General features: G+C 39.2%; 1 protein-coding gene across 1 annotated transcript in view; it reads right to left on the bottom strand.

Annotated features, from left to right (window-relative positions):
- Window positions 1-22,304, bottom strand: part of DNAJC1 (DnaJ heat shock protein family (Hsp40) member C1) — a 103,815-nt gene extending 81,511 nt beyond the window's left edge. The window contains exon 1 of the mRNA XM_065050812.1: window positions 22,001-22,304. Within this exon, the coding sequence (XP_064906884.1) occupies window positions 22,001-22,165 (165 nt within the window). The 5' untranslated portion in view covers window positions 22,166-22,304. The remainder of the gene's footprint in view (window positions 1-22,000) is intronic.
- Window positions 22,305-22,877: the final 573 nt, after the last annotated feature.

The raw sequence follows: 22,877 nt of genomic DNA, 5'->3' as shown, positions 1-22,877 counted from the left end.
TGGCAAAATAAAACAAAAACATGAAGAGTTAATTCTATGAGCAACTTTATGTTCTTCATATTTATTCTGCTCTCACTAAACATTAGAACAAGAAATGCTTATCATTGCACAGTTTTATATGAGCAGTTTTATCAGCTTTTTTCTGATTCTAATAAAGTAAAATAAAATTTAGAAGATCTCTCCACAGAAAACAACCTTCTGATTATTTTCACTAATTCAATAGTTTTAATTACTGAATCTCTGCCATCACTATTAAAAAGTAAGCTAAGGTAAAAATTAACTTTATATTAGTATCAAGTCTTCAGTCCTGGTAGGGTATTTTTAATTTCAAATTACAAAGTTAAGCATTGCCCAAAGATACAGAATTTATTATTTGTTAAAAATACACATCAGTGGTGAATCCAGGAATATTCAAGGAAATTTACTCTATATATAAGTTGCTATAATTTGTGCAATTTTATGCCTTTTCCAAGAATTCACTTGTTCCTTCAATCCAAATAGGAAGTCACCTTCTGAGATTTGCTTAGCAGTCAGGGATAAATAAAAATATAATCAACGTTATTTTCAATGCCAAGGAACCTCAAAGTTTTAATTATTAAATTAATAGAAAGATATAACTAAGAGACAATTTCAGGGCAAAAATGACCCCCAAGTGTTAGCACAGTAAGACAAAAAAGCCAAAGTATTTTTAAAATATCAATATGAATGTGCCAGTTTTAACAGAGATTAAACCTAGAAATTGAGACCTTCACTATTACCTGCAACTCTCAACCAGATAAGGAGAAATAAAAATAACACAGTTCTTCTGGGGCATTGCTATTACTGCACTAATTAATACAGAAACTATTTTGTACCAACAAGCTACCCTTCAGAAGGTGTGAGAGTTGCATTACACCCACAGCCTTCCCTCCCTCCCCGCGCTTTTATAAAAAAAAAACCTTTTTGAACCCAAGATTTAAAAATTGCATGCAGTCATATAACATAAATCCCTGAATAAATTGCCTAGCAGCTAGCTAAGTTTACATCTCAGCTGAAAAAAAAAAAAACCAGACAACCAAAACAGATTATTTTTGAAGTTACATTTGCTAAAATTCCTGACAATCACCTAGAAGAATAAAATTTATTTTGCACAAATATATGTCTTCTTCCCATATCTCGTTTTTGGCAATTATGCTGTTCAGCCTGGAAAGCAAACAGAGCAAGATTAACACTAACTTCCTAAAACAAATTGATTTCATGTTCCAAATGCTGTGATAATTTTCTTTGTACCTTTCAAATTTCAAATTCCCCTAAATCAAATAGTAGCAGCTGGAAAAGCCTGCACTGGGTTATCTTAAAATTGTATTGCACCACAGTAGCTAAGATTTTCCACTAACATTAAAATAAATGCAGCCATATCACATAATGAAGTAAAATTCCACTGTTTTCTAGCAAATCTTGACAAGAAACTCATTTCAATATTGTTTTATACCACATGATGAACTAATGCCACAGATGAAGAAATGCTACAATCTCACGAGGGCATTTCCAGTAAATGAGTCTCCACTGGTTGAAACGATCATTCTAAACGCTGCACTATCTTCAACTCCATCTTCTAACCCTTTCTTTTTACCACTACACAGATTATCTATTTGATACTTATTTGGTAAGACAAATTTGAATTTTGCCCAATGAGTATGCTCTGGCTGCCATTACATTAAACCAGCAACAGCAATCTTTCAATTACTCTAACAGATGCCAGCTAATATTAGCAATAACATGCTTAAATGCTTTTTAAAAATGCTTTTTAAAAATAAGAATGACATCTGAAACCCAAGTAAATATTTGATACCTCCAGTAAATTTTCACTTATTTACAACTGTGAGTTTATGTAGTACTGCCTGTTACAGAACTAGAAGAATACTGCTAATTATTAAGATATTTAATAATTATGCAAACTTATAATTTGCTTTTAAAATATTTTCTAAAAATTATTAACAGGCTGCACTTTCACAAACCTTAACAAGGTTTTTCTTTAGTATTCAATCAAAAACATAACTGCAAAATACTAGCTATGTGTATTTTTAACAAACAAGTTCAATCAAGTTCCTTGCTATAATCTGCATGGATGTTTTTGATACTCATTCAAAATCACTTACATGTCAAAGACACTGCATGAAATTGAAACCTTTACTAATGCCAAGGTTTGACCCAGGATCCAAAATAAATCTGCATGTACAGACCCTTGTACCTACACAAAGCACCAATTACTTCAAATAAGGTTTTGTCTGTGCGCTAGAGTCCACCCATGTGGAGCCAATTACTATAGCAGGGCCATTATATGGTTCATTTCCCCATACCAGCTTGGCAAGAGGTGCACATGGGTGTAGGAAGTGCAAAAGAACCTTCACTAATAAAGTGCTTCAAACACACGCCCATACATTGTAATATCTAATGTTACAACAAACACTTTGTCACTGGGACTAGACCATGCGAAACAGTACATACTGCAGGGCAGTTGCCAATTTGAACCGTATTTTTCAAGTTTCTCTTTTTGGTCAATTATCTTTTTTTTTTAAAAGGCTCGAATAATTACGCTGATCCTTAATCTACGTCACACATTTCTAACAATATCTGAGAATTCCTAAGAATGTTGACATGTTGTAGGATTTCTGAACAGAGGTGTGAGAAAAAAGTCAGAATTGCATGCTCTTCAAGAAGTACCACATGTTTATAATAGCAAAAGCACTGACATTACTTATTATCTCTGGTATCATTCCATTCCTAAATGGGAAAGTCGTGGTTTGAAATAATTATTATAAATAGGAGCTAACAACTTGAGCATAAAAATCTGTCCCCCATTGGAAGTACTGAAGCTCCATCTAGAGGCTTTTCTTCCTCTACTGTCATTTGTGGTATATGTAATATCACCTAGAAATGTGAACAATATTAAATGTCAGAGGCTTCCTTTGTACCTCCTCTTTTGTTATTCATAATGGGTTCTTGCCCTGAACCTTTGCCTGGCAACACTAGCTCCTTCACTGCCATCAAGTGGTAAGAAACCAAAACTGAACTTAAAAGTAAAATCTCAATAATCGGATTAAATAATCAGCATAGTATAGAGACCACTATAAATACTGAAAATCGTTATTGTTCTTTTCATTGAAGTTCTGGTATATCTATACTCCAGATCACTACACAGCCTCACACAATAAATTCAGCAATGGTTTCAGATCTGTTTTTGTAAGGTTCATTTTTACTTCAGATTGCATATAATAAAAATCTACATCCACATTCCCCAACATTATATTTAGAACAAAAGGCATCACAGTAACACAATTTTTAAGCAATAATGTATGTAATTCTTAACATTTCAACAATATTGAATTTGGCAATTAGGAGGAATACTACAACATAATTAGAAGGAACAGCGTAAATGGCTCCTCAGACTTAGTGTTGCCTATTGGCAGTATCTCAAAAGAAAGGGCGAAGCAGCAGCCCATCTCTTTGGCAGTGTCTAATGCAGGAAGTATGCAGCTATGTCAGTCTCTCCCTTTGTGCTCCACAGCTGTAATCAACTGTGGATATTTGTTATATCAGGAGAAGTCGTAACACACTACATTCAAAAGAGACCTACAGGGAAACAAGCACAGAACACACCAAAAAACTGGGAGGTTTGTCTAGATCAAATAAATAGGAAAAAGAACTAATAAAGCAACAGCAGAATGGAGCCAAGCTGCAAGACCTTCAATCTCAATCCTTTGAATGACTTATGGTACAACTACTCCCACAGTCGCCCATCACTCCCACATACAATGCTTCGAATTACAGAAATCCCACAAGGTCTTCACCAGGCCTAGGAATACCTCCAAAATAAACCTCCTAGTATATGTACAGTGAAACTACATTAACTATTTCTGTCTGCACTTCCATGCGGCACAACCTTATTTTACTATCCTTCCTCTTCAGCAGTTATTCCAATTGGGTATCTTGTCCATGGCAGAAGATAAAAGTACAAAGACTTCTTGGTGTTGTCCTGTTAGACAGAACAGTGACTAGCACATGCAACAGAGCTTAAGAATTCAACTTCTGTGACAGAAATTTTAAAATGGAAAAAGGAATAGTTATCAGATTAAAATGAACAGAAAAAAATAACATCCTCCATACCAGAGATATTTTGTGTCCTATCAATACTTCACTGGTAAGGGAAGAACTATTGAACTATATCAGATCCTGTTTCTACCAGTCTGCAGATTAAATCTGCGCTGTGTAAGCACTGGGTGGCCACTTCCCTACTTCTAACTGAGCAGAGCCAGCTCCTTGCTGAAAAGCAGGCTCCCACAAAGCAGTCTGCTCAGACTTGGCCATTGGGAAAGCAACCTCCAGACAGCCAAACTTGCCAGCTGGAAAAGGTCTGTCTGAAAGGTCTGACTTCTGTGTTTGCTTGGCCCTGGAACCCAGCCTGCTCATCCAAAGACTTTCTAGACCAGCAATTTTCAAATATAGTTTTAAAAAATCCTCCTTCAAAATAATAATCGGTATAACACCTAGAATACTGAATTGAGACCAGAACAAATATTTGTTTGAAACTGACTGGAGAAGGCCACAAATAACAAAAGTATATATTTTGAAATTTAGGACAATTATTTCATCTGCAACACCGGGAAAGGAATAATAAGACTGGTACTGACATGCACAAGTAAAAATGGATCTTCAGAAATGGCATGAGTAAGAAACTGAACAGAAAGGATCTAGAAATCAGTGAACAAGCAAATAAAATAAATAAATAATGAAAACCCCACTACACAAAACACCAACTACAGTATGTGACTATTAAAAAAAAAAAAAGGAATAAAAAAGGGGAATATACAGAGGGACTACAATATGCAGCCTAAAGTCACATGCAGCTTTAAGCTCAAGGCAACACTAACTGCCTGTTGCTTGGCAATTCAATCTCGAGGTCCAACTGAAAAGCCAAAACCAATTTTAGACAGTCATTTTAGTTACAGAAAGCATAGGGATTAGACAAAGAGGCTGTTCCTGAAGTAATTGAAATATAAGTTAACCAGGGTGCATACAACCACTTTAGCTCCTGAGCTGAAAGGACTGAATTTATGATGAGCAGTGAAAGCCACAGTAAAATTTGATGGCAGCAGGAATACATTTAAAAACAAACCAACCAACCACACAATAAAAGGAAAAGATGACCTCCAAGATTAAGAGTGACAAACAGAAGTAGAAGACATTGGAGATTAAAAAAAATAATAATAATCCTTAGTTTTTCTTCCCAAACATGATTACATGTAGTTCAAGCTGACTGCAGATTCTCAAAAGGATGTACCAAATACAGTGATAAGAAAAGGTAACCAGAGAAAGGGTGCTTTAAAAGTTACAGGTATCCCTGTACAGTATCCCTGATTGATAACTATAGTCCTTAATGAGGGGACAAAAAAAAGGAAAAAGAGGAAGCAGAAGATAAAGTACAGTATATACTCGAGTAGGACAGAGGGCTGTCAGGCTGTTCACTCTCTTAGCCTCTGAAAATTAGAACAGAAAAAAAAAAAAGGCACAAAAGCTATGGAAGGTGTCATCAAAGAAGAGAGAATAATTATTTGCTCCAGGGTCTGCATGGACAACCACCGTGAACTGCCATGCAGAAGGCTCCTAAAATGTATTTACAAAGCCCAAACAATACTCGAGCATCGCGGTCAGCTCAGCAATTCTCAGCTGTGGCCACCAGGGACCCTACATACTGCCCTCACTAAAACCCTCAAAACAGTCCCAGCAACAAGGCTGTCTTGGTGAAAAATAAAGCTTTGGACACAGCAAAGAACAAGAAGCCACTTAAGAAACCGTCTCATTCTCCATCATTATTCTAGGAAAGACAGTTTGAAGACAGGGATTTAGTTTGGGGGGAAGAAGGTAAAAAAAATAAAATACATTATTCCCAGTGAGCCAATGGCTAGTGAAAACTGTAAACCTGTTGCCAAATATTAATCTAGCAAATGAAGCCCTGGTAGGCAGGTCTAAACAGATCTGCTATGAAGTCTAGTGAAGAATGAAGAAATTGAAGAGGAAAAATATCAGCACAGATCATTCATTTTGAGGATTTGTTTGCATCTCTTCTGGGTAAAGTAAACAAGAAGAGCAACTAAAACAAAACATGCAGGAAGTCTACAGCAAGCATCTGTTCCCTTTTTTGGGCCACAAATGCTTATTCTAGTAGTAGCTGGAAGGAAACCTGCCTTTGTCCTCTTTTGTCAAGGTGGGAACATCACTAGAAGGAAGGTATAGCCTAGAAATTAATTGAAAGATCAACTCATCCAGAATATTGTCTGGACCCAGCTTTGTCAAAGAACGGGGTAGGCTTTCATGCTTTATCCAAATAAAACTACCAAGCTCCAACTTAAATAGGACTCAAAGGATGGCATAATAAGCCAGATGCAACTTAAAACATCATCAAAAGATTAGCAATGAATATTTTGAAGATTGGATCCTTTGCTTGGACTATATTAGCAACTGCAGTATATTTTCAAGATTACTGATGCTTGAAATGAAACACAATTTTAGAACATTTATGCTAGAGCACATGCAATGATTCTTGCTAAAATCACCAGTTCAATACTTACCTTAAAAATTTAGTGGAAAGCTCAAACCTGTTAGGCAATTGGAAAGACCATAAGAACCTTCCCTGGAGTGACTTGCCACTCTAAGCACACACAGCCTTCTCTGGATTCTCCTTCCTCTCGCCAGCGTCCTGGGACTCAAAGTGCTCTCTCACACTGTGTCTCACTTAACTGACAGATTTTACATTAGTGTAACTCATCTAGAGTAATTTTTCACCTCTTATAATGACATTTTTTCCTTAACCTGGTCATTACAAGAAAGAACCTTGTGAAAATGAGCCCTTTTTTAAAGGTGCGCACTGCCAGTGTATGAATCTGTTACTACTGGGCTGAGAGTCAGAACAACGTTTTCTAGACTGAACAATTATCTCAAATGCTTTTATCATAGCCTATACAAATTAACAATTTGTATATTAATTCTGTCACACAAAAAAACAGCCAATATGGGGGAAGCAGAACTGGTTAAATCCACATTTCACAACACACTTTCATGTTTTATTTTTAGGGTATCTGAGCAATCAATATATTTCAGAGACTCTATTCTTTTTCTTTTGACCACCACTTCACGACTCATACCACCTCATCTTTAAATAGCATACTGGTTTCATTATATAACTGGACAAAAGGCCAAGTTTTTACCATGACAGTTTATTCTTTTTTTTCAGCTTTGCCATCTTATACCAGATATGACCCCTTTAGGCATTCTTATCTTCATGACTAAATCCAGTAATATATGGCAGGTTTTTGTGTGTGGATTTTTTCTATCCACCCACCCCCTACCAGGGGAGAGTTCAAAAGGAACCTCTGCTTGAGCAAACTACCCCTTAAGAATAACCCAAATAATTATCTTACAAAATTGTCCTGTGTGTCTGATACTCAGGTGAAGAATGGAAACAACTGTACCTCTTTAAGGTTTGCAGCCAAACAGTCTCAGACTCCACAAGCAACCCTTGTGTAAATTGGGGGTGGTGGTGGGCTTTTATGCTAATAGCAAGTTCTGCTCTTCCAACTGGAATGGGAAATACTCTGTGTATTTGTCTTAGCTGGACTGTAAAATATTGAATATCTGATCAAGATACAATTCTATCTTGACTGAGAAATCAATTTCAGAAACCAACCTAGTCCAGTACTGTCCTTCCTGGCTATGGTATCAACCTGATCACGTCTAACCAGCTGTCATGTCAGGCTCTCATATCTCATGACAGCAGACAGGATAACCACTACCCTGATAATAATGGGATACCGTTAATTCAATGACAGTGTCTTTGAGTTAATCTGTTAGAAAAGAGCACAGAAGCTATGGGTATGCATCTTACATATTCCAGAAGTGAAGAAACGCACATTTTACAGCCTTCTGCTTTCTTTAGGTCAGAAATTTAAGAAGATACTATGCCCCTGTTAACAGTTTTCTAAATACCAGAAAAGTTTTCTCTAAAAAAAATTTTTTTTCTTGTTAAAAATCTGAACTTTGAAGAAGGCAAACACATAAAAGTCAAAATTATATCCTAGAAGGAAAATATGGCTATACATATTGAATGTTAAGCAGTGTTTACAATCACAAATACATTTGCAAGAGGTCTACATTTTGCAATGAAAAATGACAATCTATGCAAGACCACTTTTTAAACAAAAATAGTGTCCCAATTAATTTTATAGACTTCAAACACTACAAAATGAATGCAAACAGATGCTTTGTACTGAAATCTTTAAAACATCATGGTTTAAAATAGGAAATGTAACATCAGGATTAAAGTTCTCTATTATTAGGCTATTGGTTTTTACTTCAAGCACATTTCTCTCAAACTCTAACCCTTTTATAGGGACAATGTTGTATTACCTAAACATTTCAGATTTAAATACAGTATACTCACACTTACAACTTCTAAGACCGATAGAATTAGACACTATGGTTTTACCACAAATTAAGATAAAGCTAAGACATCTGTGATAAAAATCAGCTGCAATACTAAATGAGGTTTCATTGCAGCTATGTCTTTTAATTGCTATCTCTCTATAACAAAGTGAAGCCTACACAAGTCAGTCCTAGATCCAACTGTCAAGGTCTCTCAAACTAAGAAATATTTATCACCAACACCTCCCTTATGAAATTGTCCATCTGAACTCTGCACCCGTAGTACCTCCAAACCTAGACTTCCCAGAAAATGCAGTCTGATCTCATCTTTCACTTTTTCTAGTTATTGTTTCTTTGAGTTCTCTAACTTGATTTCTCCGAGGTCACTTCAGCAATGTCGTTACCAAGTAGCCAAGTCTGCCCTAAATTCACGTCTCTTGGCGTTAGTCAAGGCACATGCACAGCACAGAAGCAACAGGTAGGATTAGATACAGGGTTTTGTTACTTTAGATAGTACCCACAAGTAGGAGTTTATCAAGTCTCTGAACAATAAATAGATCAACTCTATTTAGCAGAAAAAGGAAAATAGATTGTACACTAAAGAACTGCACTAAAGCACTGAAATTCAATACAACTTTTAGCTTTAATATGTTCACTTTAAGTTCTTGCATTTCAAACAAGTTCCCTGCTGCAAAATTTAGTTTTACAAGTTTCTGTCTTTTAAGAACTTCTAGAAGCAAGGGCATTTTGTAAAACCCTCTCATGTTTCTCCTCACTATGCTAGCATTCGATAGAAAACATAAAATTGATTGTTTCCAAAACTATAAACTTCAGTAGATCACAGTAAGAACCTTAATAGGAACTAATAAATCCATAGAATTACTATGGTGTAAAGATACCATAAGTCGAAAGGAGGGGAAAAAACCCTAAACCGACTCTGCTTAAATCTTCACTAATAATCCAAACCCAAGCCTTCCATTTTACCTTCTGAAAAGAGAACTTGTCCAAGACTGAGGTGTTGCAGAGTTAATGCTCATCAGTAAAGCAAAGTGACCAGGAGCAGATGATATATATATTCCTGAAGTCATTCAGAATATCTCAGTTAAAAGACTGAACTCCTAAGAAAATGTGCTTAATCATACACATGTAACAGTTAGTAGAACAGGAAAACTGCATAACAGCAGCTCTTCTTCCTCCTAACGAACAGTAACTACAATGGCAACGTGGTGGATTTTGTGCCAGTTCAGTAGCATTTGTGGAAAATACGGCTTAAAAAAAATAATTTACTACTTCTTTCTAACTTACTACAGACTTTTGTATTTGTCCAAGCCAACCAATTTCTTTGACTTTCAAAATGCTTTTACTTCTTTAAATGTAAACAAAAGAAGGATGCTAGCTATGGACTGCTTGATGACAAAACTATAAAAAGTTTCATTCAGTAATAAAGCTATGGCTGTGCAATTTAATAATTTATTTAATGAGTCTTTCGTGTTGGAGATGTTCAAGAGATTCCCATACAAACACATTCTTTGCAGTCAAAAGAACCTAATTCAACTTGAAATAAATATACAGACATATTGCTTCAAACAGGCAAATTAGATGTTAAGAAGTTGCCAGGACCATGGCTTTTACCTGAGATTGCTGAACAAAATTTATGTACAAAGCTGCAGACCTGCAGGTGAGGAAGGTAACCCAGAACTGCAAAGACTGCCACCAGGGAGCTGGCAGGCTGCGAATGTGATTCCCATCCACACAGACACACACACACCAAAAACACCCACACACAACACACAGAGAATTACAGAGCAGAAAATCTGACGTCATCCTTACTAACAGCAGCAGGGGCTATAAAAATAAAGTCACTGTAGACAGGGGCAAACATGGTCTGTTGGAAAAGATGTTGCATAGCCGTGCCTCACAAACCCACCCCACTCATCAGAGGACATCAGGATAGAGAAAGGGGATCTGGCAGAGACAGTATACTCCAATTTTTAAAAAGTTTTTGTCAAAGTTCCACACCAAAGGTTATCAAGGAAGAGGAAACAGTCTTACAAATAGAAAACTAAAAGGATACAAAAAGCAAGGTTTAATGGTCAGTTTTGAGGGAGAGAATAGGCAGCTGAAAGGTCTCCTGCTGGGGGATCGGTGCTGGGACTGGCTTTATTCAGTACTTGGCAAAGACAACCTGAAGAGCAGAGCATGCAGTGAAATCTCACAGTCCTTACGTGACACTATGCATTTTGGGTAGATACTAGACACTAGCAAGGAAATGCCAAACCAAGCGATCTGGAAAAAAAACAGGTAAGAGTCTGTCACCTTTAAACCATGCCTACACAGAGCAGAGCTTGAAGCTGGCAATTACAAACCATTGAGCAATCCAAGACACATTGCTGACAGTTCTCCAAACTGACTGTGCAGCACCAGATGACTGAAATGCACCACCAGGAATGAACCTTTTAGTGTTACTCATCAGAAACTGTGGCGGCTGAAAGGTACAAATGAGGTGCAAAAGGACTGCAAAACATGGACAGGTTCACATGCTCTCCCCAGGTAACACCATCTATTGCCACTGGCTTTATTATTTTTATTTACCAAAGAAGTGAAAGGATTATACAGAAGTAAATAAATATTAAGAAACCAGGGTAGAAATCAGCAAAAGCACATTAACAGCAACCAGTAGTCCTCAAAGGCATCCAAGGAGCGGTGCCCTAACTGGAGACCAAGAAGACTAGGGAATCGAAGCAGGCCCTCACAGGCACCAGGAGACAAAATACTAGACTATTACTAAACATTTGCAATCAAGACAAGGAAAAGGTGTTTGGTACTCTCAACTGCAAATAACATTAAAAAACAAACAGACAAACAAACATTATTTCTTAACTGATACATGTTTACTCAGAAAATAAAACCTCTTCAGAAGTCATACTGCGTGGCACTACGGAGGAAAAAATAACAATTCAAAAATAAAACAGAAGTAGGTATCTCCAATGACCAAAAGAATATCTAACTGCACAGAGACAGTGATAAAAAGAATATCTAACTACACAGGGATAGGCAGCGATTTTTAATCTATGAATTGCAGGGCCCCAGAAACCAGTAAGCTGCTGATCTGGTTCATTTATTGTCCTTAAATCTACATTTACTAACTAGTGGCCTGCGCCTCCACCAGAAAATTAAAGTGTCTATAAATCATATCCATTTGTAGGTAAGAAAGGTAAGTATAAGTGTGCAAAAGGCATAAATCATCATGACTGATGAAATTAGCAAGTCAGTAACTCAGTGATAGGTTAGTCTCTATCTGGTACACAGAGGATTGGACTTTTTTTTCCAAAAAAAATTAACACAGCTTTCTGGTTAAACACCTATTAGTAGTATTACTCAACCAGAAAACAGAAAGACCAAAAAGATTAACTAAATGGTCTACTGGTGTGCTCCAGTATGTGAACTTTGTACTGTGTAAGTGAACATGAATGTAAGTCAGTTATACTTCATTTTTAAATATAGTACATAACTTACATACAAAAGAGGATTGTTCTTTCACCATTGTGAGTTGCAAAAGACAACCGACTAGCTGACACCCTCAACCTGTATTTTAACTGTTGAAATACTATCTCAACAGATACAGTCCAACATTCAAATTCACTATTTTGTTTCGAATGTTGCTAGGTTAGCTTGTAGTGTTGAAAAGCTACTGGAGCTAGAATGAAAATATTCAGTAGAACAAAAACTATGTACCACACAGGTTACAAACTGACAGAAGAAATAATTTCTATTTAACAAACAAGTAGACGTAAGTTGGAAAACAAGTTTATTTCAAATTTTTAATCAACTGAAAGAAGTGCTTGAATTGACTAAATTTTCCTGTCCATTTAATAAAAATTTAAATAATTCTTAATAGGAAGTAGGAAGAAGCTTCTACATAGGATGAAATTTTACACACTTTTTTTTTCTACTGTAACATCATAGTAGCCACTGTTAGACACAACATCCAGTAAAGAAATTACCAATATGATTATAAACTGTCACAAAATCAAATGTCATACAGCTCTTCTGCTCTCCTTTTACAGCATTTTTATCCCATAAAAGAACATTATAGGAATCACTGGCTATGAAATGGTGATTATTAAATAAAAAAAGCCAGTCAAAATCAGTTTGAAATTTAATAAGTCATTGATCAACTAGACTACAGAATCATTTGCCATATTTTCAGGGGTAAAAACAATTATTGCCCCCTCAAGGAGAAGGGGCTATTCACCCCAAATCAGTGCAATAAGGCCACTTCACATGTTTCTCATGTCCTTATCAGCACTGAATGCTTTCTTCAACAGAAGTACTTTACAGTGTTGGAGACAGCAGCATTTCAGAATTGCAGCCCATGTATAAAAGCAAGACAGTCTCCCCTAGTTGTTCCTTCCCTCTTTAGCCAGAGGAAGATTGAACAGTGACTTTATTTCAACAGCTCCTATGCATCTTCTCGTTTGCTCTGTTTTCCAGATTAACACTGTGAAGAAAGAATTTCAGACCTAGCACAGTTGAAGGACCACTTACGAATTTTCTTCTCATTCCACTACTTGTTTGCTTGACATCATGAACAGTTTTGTAAGGCCTGTGAACCAGGTCATTTAAGAAATTTGCACTTAAGCAATCCATCAGATAAGAACCCCATAATACACAACTCTATTTTAAAGTGTTACACTCAAACTGTTATTGTTTACATAACTGTAATGTAAACCATGTGTACAACACATTACCACATACATAAGATTGGTTACAAATCACTATTATACAGAGCTAGTAACATCTAAACAAGGATAACAAACAAACAAGAAGCTAAAGAAACTCAGAAATCCCAAATCTCCTCATAATTTGGGGAAAAACAACAATTCTAAGCTGTAGTGAAAACAAAACAAACAAAAAAACCCACAACAACAGCAACAAAACACCACTAACCAAAACATATATATATATATATATATATATATATATATATATATACTACTGTTTAGGAACCCAAAACTGAGGGAAGCAAACTTTTAACAGGCACAGCATACAGCTAAGCAAAAGCAAATGAAAAGCAAAACTGCAGGTTTTGATACACTGCATGAATTCTGTTAGCCCACTAGGATGCCATGGAAAACAAAAACACTTCAGATATACGTTAATTTCCTCTCCTTTTATTCATTTTAATATCAGACTTATTATTATAGATGAAAAACCCTTTGTTATCACTTCTACTCTCATTCTTACTGGCTTGACTGTGTGACAGCACCACATCCTCTTTGTTACTGGTTCTGCTGAGAACACAAGGAGCACAAACCCAACTAAGGAACATTCTACATGCTGAATTTTCATTTTATTTTTTAAATTTTACCAAGTACTAAAAGTTCAAATAGCACCATAGATACCTCCAAATATCTCCCTTAAAGCCATAGTTTTCCCTAGATTTGATTAGAAAACAGTGTTAACCTTAACTGTAAAATGACTCTAGATGGAACATAAAAGATTTATCATTCAGCAGAATGAAATTAAGGCTGCCTCTAAGATTTTTCTTTACTCAACTTTACAAACATGACAGCTACAATCCGTAGCAGTCAAGTAGTTAAAAGCCCACTAGGAAATCATTTACGAAACTTTTTGTTAGATTAATTATGTGTATGTTAGATTAATTATTGTTTTAGATACCAGCACAGGCACATCCATGAGAGCTTCAGCAAAGGAGATGAATTTGAAACAAGCATAAAACATACAGCCTTGTGTAAACACCAGAGGCCATCAGCACACGTCACCTACCATTCCTCACCAAGAAACTGGTCACTCCTTTCAATGAATTACAGGCCAAACACAGAACTTCTAGGAAGAAATACACCCCATTTTTTATTTCTCCTATTTGGAGATCAGGCTATTATGGATACATTCTTAAAGGATTAGTGAAGCTGGAAGTATTGAGAGGAACAGCTGAAAAACTACTGCTGCAGACAGGAAAAAAAAAAAGACTGCTTGTTTTATCCTTTTCACAGCACTTTGCATGCTGTTAGTTCCCTTGGGTTCCCAAACACGGTAGTTTCCTATTGCTTTATGTCCTTCTACATAGCAAGAAAGAAGAAAAATATGAAAAATATTATCTGAAAGAAATAGGGAAAATATTACATGAATGAATTGTCAGGGAAAGTTAAATGTCTTTAAAACTACTTATAAGGGTAGATTCTGAAACACTTTTGTGTTATTAAGAAAAGAGCCAACAATGAAAGCAAAAAAACCCAGGATTTCCTTGGACAACATCCAAACAGAAATTTAATAGGAAACAACACAGAAAACTCATTTTTATGGAAAATACAAGTTTTACAAGTTTAGATGTCTTGATCATTTTTAAATGTAGCAACTGTAAACAAAAACATTAGGGAACCTTACGCACACATGATACATGTCAGAGCACTTACAGAATGTAAGTTCAGCACTGTTGAAAAAAAAACAAAACACAACCAGAACACACACATGACAACGCATATCCTGCACCATCCTTGGTTACAAATGTGAGCAGTTACCATAAGTGCTCTCTATAGTGACTCTCGTGAGCAATTAAACTACGCAATAGCTCGGAACAACTTTGTTCTATAGGATCCAAGTGAATAATCTCAACAATGACTTCACACAATTTAATATTTTTTTTATGAAAAGCAGAATTTCCAGAACTGTTGGAAATCTTGCTTCCTTGTATAACTAATAAGTAACAGGCTCAAATCAGAAGTTTAAAACCATGAGGGATGCTGAATTATGTCTCAATAACATACTGAGAAAAACACACAATTACTTTTCTTGAATATACTGAGATTACAGCTAAAGCCACTAGAAACAAATCTGGATTTTCTAATGTTATTTTTGTTTGAACTACTGCAATGAAGTCTATCGCTGCCTCAATGTTGTTAGTATCTTTGGGGACTTCGGGGGGCTTTTTTGGCTGTAACTGCATAATAGTAGCCAATTCCTGAAGTCAAAAAAAAACAATTTAGAAGAACCACTCCCTCATCCATCACTTAAATACACGTACAGTTTCAAAAATTATTATGATCCCTCACTGTCTAAATAAAGGTCTGCGACTTCTATCACCTAGTTGGTGTATCACAGAACTTAATTATTTTTGACAGTTTGGAGCAAGAAAGTTGAAACGTATTTCATCTTTCCAACTGAAAACTCCGATGCTATGATTGACATTGCCTTAAAATCTAATGCATTCCAAAACTACTAGACCTGCTTAACAAATACTGTGAACACGAAGTAGAAAACAATCTTGAAATAGGCTTAGACTATTAGACACGATGTTTAATCACTAGCCCAACAACTTTGATTCCTCCAAGAGGAGTTACTGAGTATCAAGCTGCTATATGGCTCACGTCACTTCATGGCACAATACTGTCAAAGGTCACAATGAATATCTTATTTGTCATGCAAAGACAAAATCATCTTACCAAACAAAGCAAGAAAAGCCTACAGCTCATAGTTTTGACACAATCATCTCAAAAAGTGATGTCATAATTGCATATGTGTGAAGCTCTGTCTCACTAGATCAAATACTTCCAAAGCCTGGAAGACTGAAGCAGTATTATCAACCCAGATTTTCCCTAAAACATTTGCAGATGATGCACACTCCAGGATTTTAGTAACACTGCACCCACATATGTTAACCTTAAAAAGCAGCAGTGAGGATAACTGCCTTAAGCGTTAGAAGAACAACTAAAATAAGTCTTTGGAGTATGATCCAGGTTGTCACTAGGAAGAAGAAACAAATTGCTGAGTTGCTGGGATATCTCTCATTATTTGCCCTTCCTTGTCCTCCTTATATGCACACTGCCTGCCAGTGGAGACAGAAGACCTGTGTCGGTACAAGTAGGCTGTTCTTGCTGAGGATTTGAGAGTATTCCTTGAATACATACAGCTTTCCCTCACGTGACTCTTCCTACTTGAGGGGACTGCTCTGTCTACTCAAAGTTCCCAAAAAGCTTTACAGCAAAAATAGCTTTATCTAGATTCTTTTTTTTCTATACAGTGGCCCATTCAAAGCCAAAACTATAGCAGTGCCAGACAATATAACATTGACAGCTTTGGAGATTGCCATTCTTTCTGAAAAATAGGTTCCCAAATCTATGTCAAAGAACTTTACTTATATAACATATGAATTCACAACTTTAGAACTGCTGTGATATAGGCACTGCATGTCATCAGTCAAAACACTTGCATAAAAAAAAACTACACAAATACCTACTACCGAGAATTTTCTTAAGTCTCCCATAATGCCTTGTAATACCATAAAAGCACACAATTTGTCGTGGGGCTTATTCCAGGAAAGCTTCTTACAGGGCAATGCCAAGACATAAAATTCAGCTTCAGCCATTTACTATAAACTATAGTCTTAAAGGTGCATCTACCTCAATTTTTTAGCGCAATTTCCGTATTGTATCCACTGACTGTGCATCATGAAGCAGTCCTGGAGCGGATGAACTACATTTCTTTTGGACAGAACTGAACTGTAAGTTGTAAAACCAGGAGCACAGACAGCATGCTTCAACAAAAACGGGCATTGAGTCCATGCAGCCAACCTGGAATTAGTTCACCACCACCAACAACAAAAAAATCCCTGAAATGCAAACAGTATGGACACCAGTTCCTCAGCACCAAACACTGCGTTCTACAGACTGTCAGACCCTGCTATTTGCCAAGGTACACACAGCTCTTCTGTTCCAGTGTTCTTGAAAGGAGCCTATTAGCCCAATACATCCAGCTCATCTGGAGGGTTTGTAGCTTCCCACAGCTAAAGAAATCTGACTCCTTGGTTTTCACGCCTTGCGCTTTCTTGGAGTTGCTAACATAGCAGTGTCTCACAGGCTAAACGACCAAAATCAGGTTCTGTATGTGCAGTTTTGACTTTGTGCTGCAGCATCATCTAGCAAACCTACCATCTAGCAATTACATGGATACAACGCTCTTAGCTCTCTACAGTAAAGCCAAATTAATGGATTAGAGCCTGGTTCAAAATAAATCTCACGTGCCACAAGGAAGGCATAAGCTCATACTGAAGAAAACGTCTCTCTCAATATTTTTCGGGGGTTTTCTATTTATCTGCAGTGTTGGCTAGCAAACCCTACCCATGTGTTAACTCTCCCTCAGCAACTTCAGCTCCTAGAGCCTCTTCTGCTCCCTGAAAGGGTACTTGGAGAAACTTTCTGTGTTTCCTTTCACACACTGCACAGGCTTAGCACAATTTTCAATGCAAACCTGTTCCCTTATCTGATTTCCAGTAGAAGCCAAAACCTTACTCAGAAATTCCTTGGTCCTCACTGAAACCTAACATACTGCTCTGCACAGGCCAATTCTAGCAACACAGCTCATGCATTTTAACACATCTTCACAAACAATGTTTCCTAAAAATTTACTGATCAGATCCCTGGTATGGAAGAACCATATCAAAAAGTTTCAAAATACGTTCAGAGGCATGTAGTGCTTTCCTGACTGCAAGCCAAAATGAGTACAGGAGCAGGTAATTCCCTTGAGGCCACATAAACAGTTATAAGCAAAAGCATATTTTGACAAGGAAGTCCACAGGTTCAAACCGGTGCCTAACTGATTCATCCAGAGCATATCATATTGATGGAGGTATCAGCTATTGAAGGCTGTAAGAGATAATAAAAATAACTTGGATCAGTTTGCTTGTCTGCCACACAAGCTTGTAGCTCCCCAGATCTTCCTGGAATTTTTCCAAAAAGCTGACTTCACATTTACATGTTTTCATTCTCAGGTAACAGGGTAGTTTTATTACTGAGTTTGCATAGCCTCTGATTTAATTCTGCTGCTTCATCCAAGTTTTTAGATTAATACTATTTAGTCTGATCTGTCAAGAGTTTATGATTCTATTTTCTTCATTTTGACACAACTTCAGTAACCATTTGAAGGACATGGAAATGTAATGGTTTCTCAAGTCAGAGGTTATCTTATCTCCGCATTCTGCTAGGTCAAACTTCTTGAGAACTTAAGAACAATCAATTTAAGATCAAAAAACTAGGAAGGTAGAACAATTCCAACATTGTTCAGAACAGCAACGGTAACAATGCAAAACTTCTTTTAGATGCTAAGCTTCTATTCCATCTGATGGATTAGCAAATACATACATACTGTTCTTGTGTAAATATCTGATACTTCTTAATCTAGATGCTCATTCCTAACACTTGGGAGTTGGACAAAATGACCTCCAGAGGTTCCTTCCAATCTCAACCATCCTGTGAGTATTTGCATATTTCTCAACCAACACCTCCTTGAAGTCAAGCTCTGAGGACAGTTATTCTAATAGCCAAAACAGTCACAACCTTACTCTCTTCGAGTCATTCCACATTCACAACAAAAACTGCTTTCATTAGATCATCCTCCAACTCAGTCACTGCTCTTGGAAAATGCTACAGCAGTTTCAAACCTAACACCCTGGCAATGCTGGATGACAGCTACCTGACAGTGCCAGGAGGCTTCCACAGGGCCCTCAAAAAGACAAAACGCAAGACCCTTACTCGCATAGGCATAGACTAGCAACAAAACAAAACAAAAAATCATTTCTCTCCAATTCCAGGGAAAAATCCAGCAGTCAGAGGCTTCATCAAAGGATGCCGGAGAGCTACAGGACTCTCCAGAATGCCTTCTGCACCTTGTCAGTTGAGGTCAACATCAACTTCTGACATGGCGTATGAGGTTCAACAAACAGCTGGTACCACAATTCTACTATCAAAACCTAAGTTGCTTTAATGCCTTGAGGAGGCATTGGAGTCATTCCATGTATTTTTTCAAAACACAAGATGACACGTTTGGAAAAATCTGGCAGCCCTGATATACTACTGTTAACAGACATGGTTGAGCATCCATATCTCAGACAAAGGAGTTACATCTTGCATAAGGGAGAAATACTTTCTCCTCTAGAAGTACACAATGAAGAAGGGATTATCAGAACACGATACAAGGCAATGAGTGCCAAGAGGAATACAGAGGGGCACAACAGGGGAAAGCAAACTTTGATGAATTAAAGATTACTAAACAGTCACAGACACAGTTAAAACACAGCCACAAAGGCCACTGTCACACACATTCTGACCCTCTTGTGCTAAAAGGCCAAGAGAAACATCTAAGCACAGGGAATAAAACCACTAGCACCAGAACTACAATAAGTTAACCAGAGCATTCTAGCCAAAGGCATCCCAACTAAAACAGTGACATACAAAATAGGCAGTAAGCTCCATTAAGACATAGTTTTTAAAAAGAGCAGTAAACCTGAAGAAACATGCAAACAGCACATACAGACATTATAGTAGAAGGCAGCTTTGAGTTAAGACACAGGTAGGATACAGCACACTCAAGATTTGTGCACTTCCCTTAACCCCATTACAAGATCAGTTACCCTTCCATATGGTAACTTGAACAGCTGCAGGAGTCACTGCAAGTCAGAACCCCACTTCAGTAACTGGTTTGAAGCTTCAGGTATAGGTCAGAGCTGGAGAAGCAAGCACCAGGGACAAGGATACAGTGTGGAAGAATCTGTAAACCTATACAGCATCTTCCAATGCTTACAAATTCCTATTGAAGCTCAACTTCAACATTGTATGCTTTATTACTGTACTCAGTAATTCTGTTATATTCTGCTGCATGTGCAAATCGTCTAATACTATTTATACCTCAATTCTTGTGTATAATTACATTATAAGCTACTAGCATATGCTTATAACGAGCAAAATTCCTCTCATTTGTGTTGTACTTCCACCAACTTTTTCCCTGCTCACATATTAAAAGTGATTCAAGTTCTCCATTAAGACTGGAAGTGTGAACTGGGAAAATATTTGCTTGCTAAAAGTAATATTGTATTTTTCTAAACTTATTGTGCAAGATACAGACTCTGCCCTAGAAAAAAGGGATTGTGGAAGATACTAACAGAGAGTGGCATACCAGATCTGAGCACCACTAAGTGAAACGAACAAAATTTTGTATCCTTACATTATCTAACACTAAAATTGCCTTTGAGGAATGAACATCTAGATTTTTAGGCTCATGAAAGTGAAACTTGGGTATCAGTATTTGCTGTGCTGTGTATTTTATGGTATTCCATAGTATGCTTCCACAGATACTTAAGGAGTAAAAGAAAGAAAGATGAAACTGACTCACAGTCCCCCAAATATCATTAACGACCACAGCCAGCAGTTTCTAAAACAGGACTCTTACATACTGCCGAAACCTTCCCTCTCTTTTAGACGTGGCTCTAATGAAACGCACCTGAAAATACAGCTATTAGTCTGAAAAACTACCAGAACTACACCAGAAACTTTAACGTTGTCAGGGAAGCCACTCAAATAACAGGATCACCCACCAGAACATTTAGGTGCTAGGAGACAAAGAAAGAACAAAGTGTCCTTTGCGGGACTCTGGGTGAAGTAACAGATTATAAAGAACTGCATATTTAACTACTGATGAGAGGAATACTGAGTGGAAGAAACAACAAGAAGATTGCTAAAATGTATTAAGAGAGACCAAGCAAGATCACACACACAGAGCAGAGCATCTAGAGCTGAGGAAGGCCATCAAGTGGGAGTCAGGACAAGTGACACAAGTTGAAGGTGCCAAGTGGCAGCAAAAACAGCAACTACATCCAATACATACACAAGAAATATAGGATAAAAGTGTTCGGAACAGGAGTTCCTGTTTTGACTACACATGCATGAAAATTACCTGAAGGTGCAAAATAAATGCTTTTTTAAGGGTAATCTTAAGTGTTGCCTAGCAAAGGGAGGTGTAAACAATGCACAATAACCAAGACACATGGAAAGTAAACAAGTATAACAACCTAAAAGTCATTACCATGGCAAAGGGTCACAGTCTACCACATAGCACATGTGAAAGAATACAGGAGCCACAACACACAGTGATGCACAGTCTTAATAAGATAAGGAACCAAGCAGCTACGCAGAATGAGGGAAAGATGAGAAATAGCCACATCCAGGATAGGTACGGGAAGTAGGAGAAGACCACGAGCTACTTTTGACTAGCTATAGATACATTTGGAGAAAAATGGATATATTCAGAAGAGCAACAGGCAGTAGGGTACCGTGGGAGCTGGAGGGATGATTCATGGTTGGAGCAGAACGACAAAAAAAATATAAAAGGACCCGAAGGAGAGTGGAGCTACTGCAGAGAGAAGGAAGAGGCTGGGGAGGGGACAGGAGCCGTGTCTGAGCCTCGGGAGCCGGGGCGCGGGGTGAGCCCGGGCTGCAGCGGCAGAGCCTGGCCGCCGCACGGCTGCCAGGGCAGGAGGCGGCTACCAGCGCCGGGGGGGAGGCTCGGCGCCGGCGGCATGCCCGGTGCCGCGGGAGCAGCCGGGTGGCGGCAGCGCAGCCATGTTCGGTGCAGGCAGGGACAGCGGTGACAGGCGAGGCCCGTGCCCGCGGGAGGGGGCCGGGGCAGGGGGGCGGCGGGGCGGCGCGCCTCAGGGCCCGAGCCGGGCAGGCGGCGGGCCCGGTCCCTCGCTCACCTGCTGCACCCCCAGGAAGTCATAGAAGTTCCGCGGCACCTCCTCCACCAGGTCGAAGAGCTCCAGGTCGCCGCTGTCCCAGGCGCGGGCGCGGGGCGCCAGCAGCGCCAGCAGCGCCAGAAACGGCAGCAGCCGGAGGCGCGGCGCGGGCCGCGGCCGGCCCATGACCTCCGCCCGGCGGCAGCGAGGACGTGGCCGCAGACGCACCACTGAGGCCGCGCACGCCCCGGCGGCGGCTCCGCACTGAGGGGAAAGAGACAGGCCCGGCCCCGCCGGCCGCGCGTCCCGCGGCGGGGGAGACAGCGCTCTGCGCCTGGCCAATCACCGCCTCTGCAGCCTGTGACGTCAGGTACCTCGGCAACCGCTGGCGCTCGCGCAGTCGATGGGCTGCGGGGGAAGGGCGAGTTGCGCGCGGCAGCGCCGCTCTGGCACGAGCGGTCCCCGCGCGGCCGCTGCGGTGCGCGCGCTCGCCCCGCGCCGCCTGCCGGCCCTTCCCCCGCGCTCCCGCCCTTCCCCGGGTCCCCCCGCACCCCGGGTGACCCCGAGCGCAATTCCCGAGCTCCCCGGCGGCCGGGAGCGGGCCCTGGGCCCCCGCCCTGAGCCCCTGCCCTGAGCAGCCTTTACTCGGCCAGGGAGCCAGGTCCTGAGGGCCGGCAGCCGGCGCCCCGCACTCCGCTGCCTTCGGTGCGGGCAGCGCTGGGGCGATTCCGGGGTGGCTGTGGCCGGTGCCCGCGGGAGGGCGAGCGCCGCGGCGGAGCGGGCGGCGCTGCCCCCGGGGCCCTGCGCGCTGGATTTCTTCTCAGAAATGCGTTGAATTTATTAATTCTTCAAGGACGCGTTTGATTACTGTAACCTGTTCTGCCCTAAAATCACTCCA

This window comes from Columba livia, chromosome 2 (assembly GCF_036013475.1).
Source record: "Columba livia isolate bColLiv1 breed racing homer chromosome 2, bColLiv1.pat.W.v2, whole genome shotgun sequence".
In the NCBI taxonomy this organism is placed as follows: Eukaryota; Metazoa; Chordata; class Aves; order Columbiformes; family Columbidae; genus Columba; species Columba livia.
This window is presented reverse-complemented; position numbering and strand designations above follow the sequence as displayed.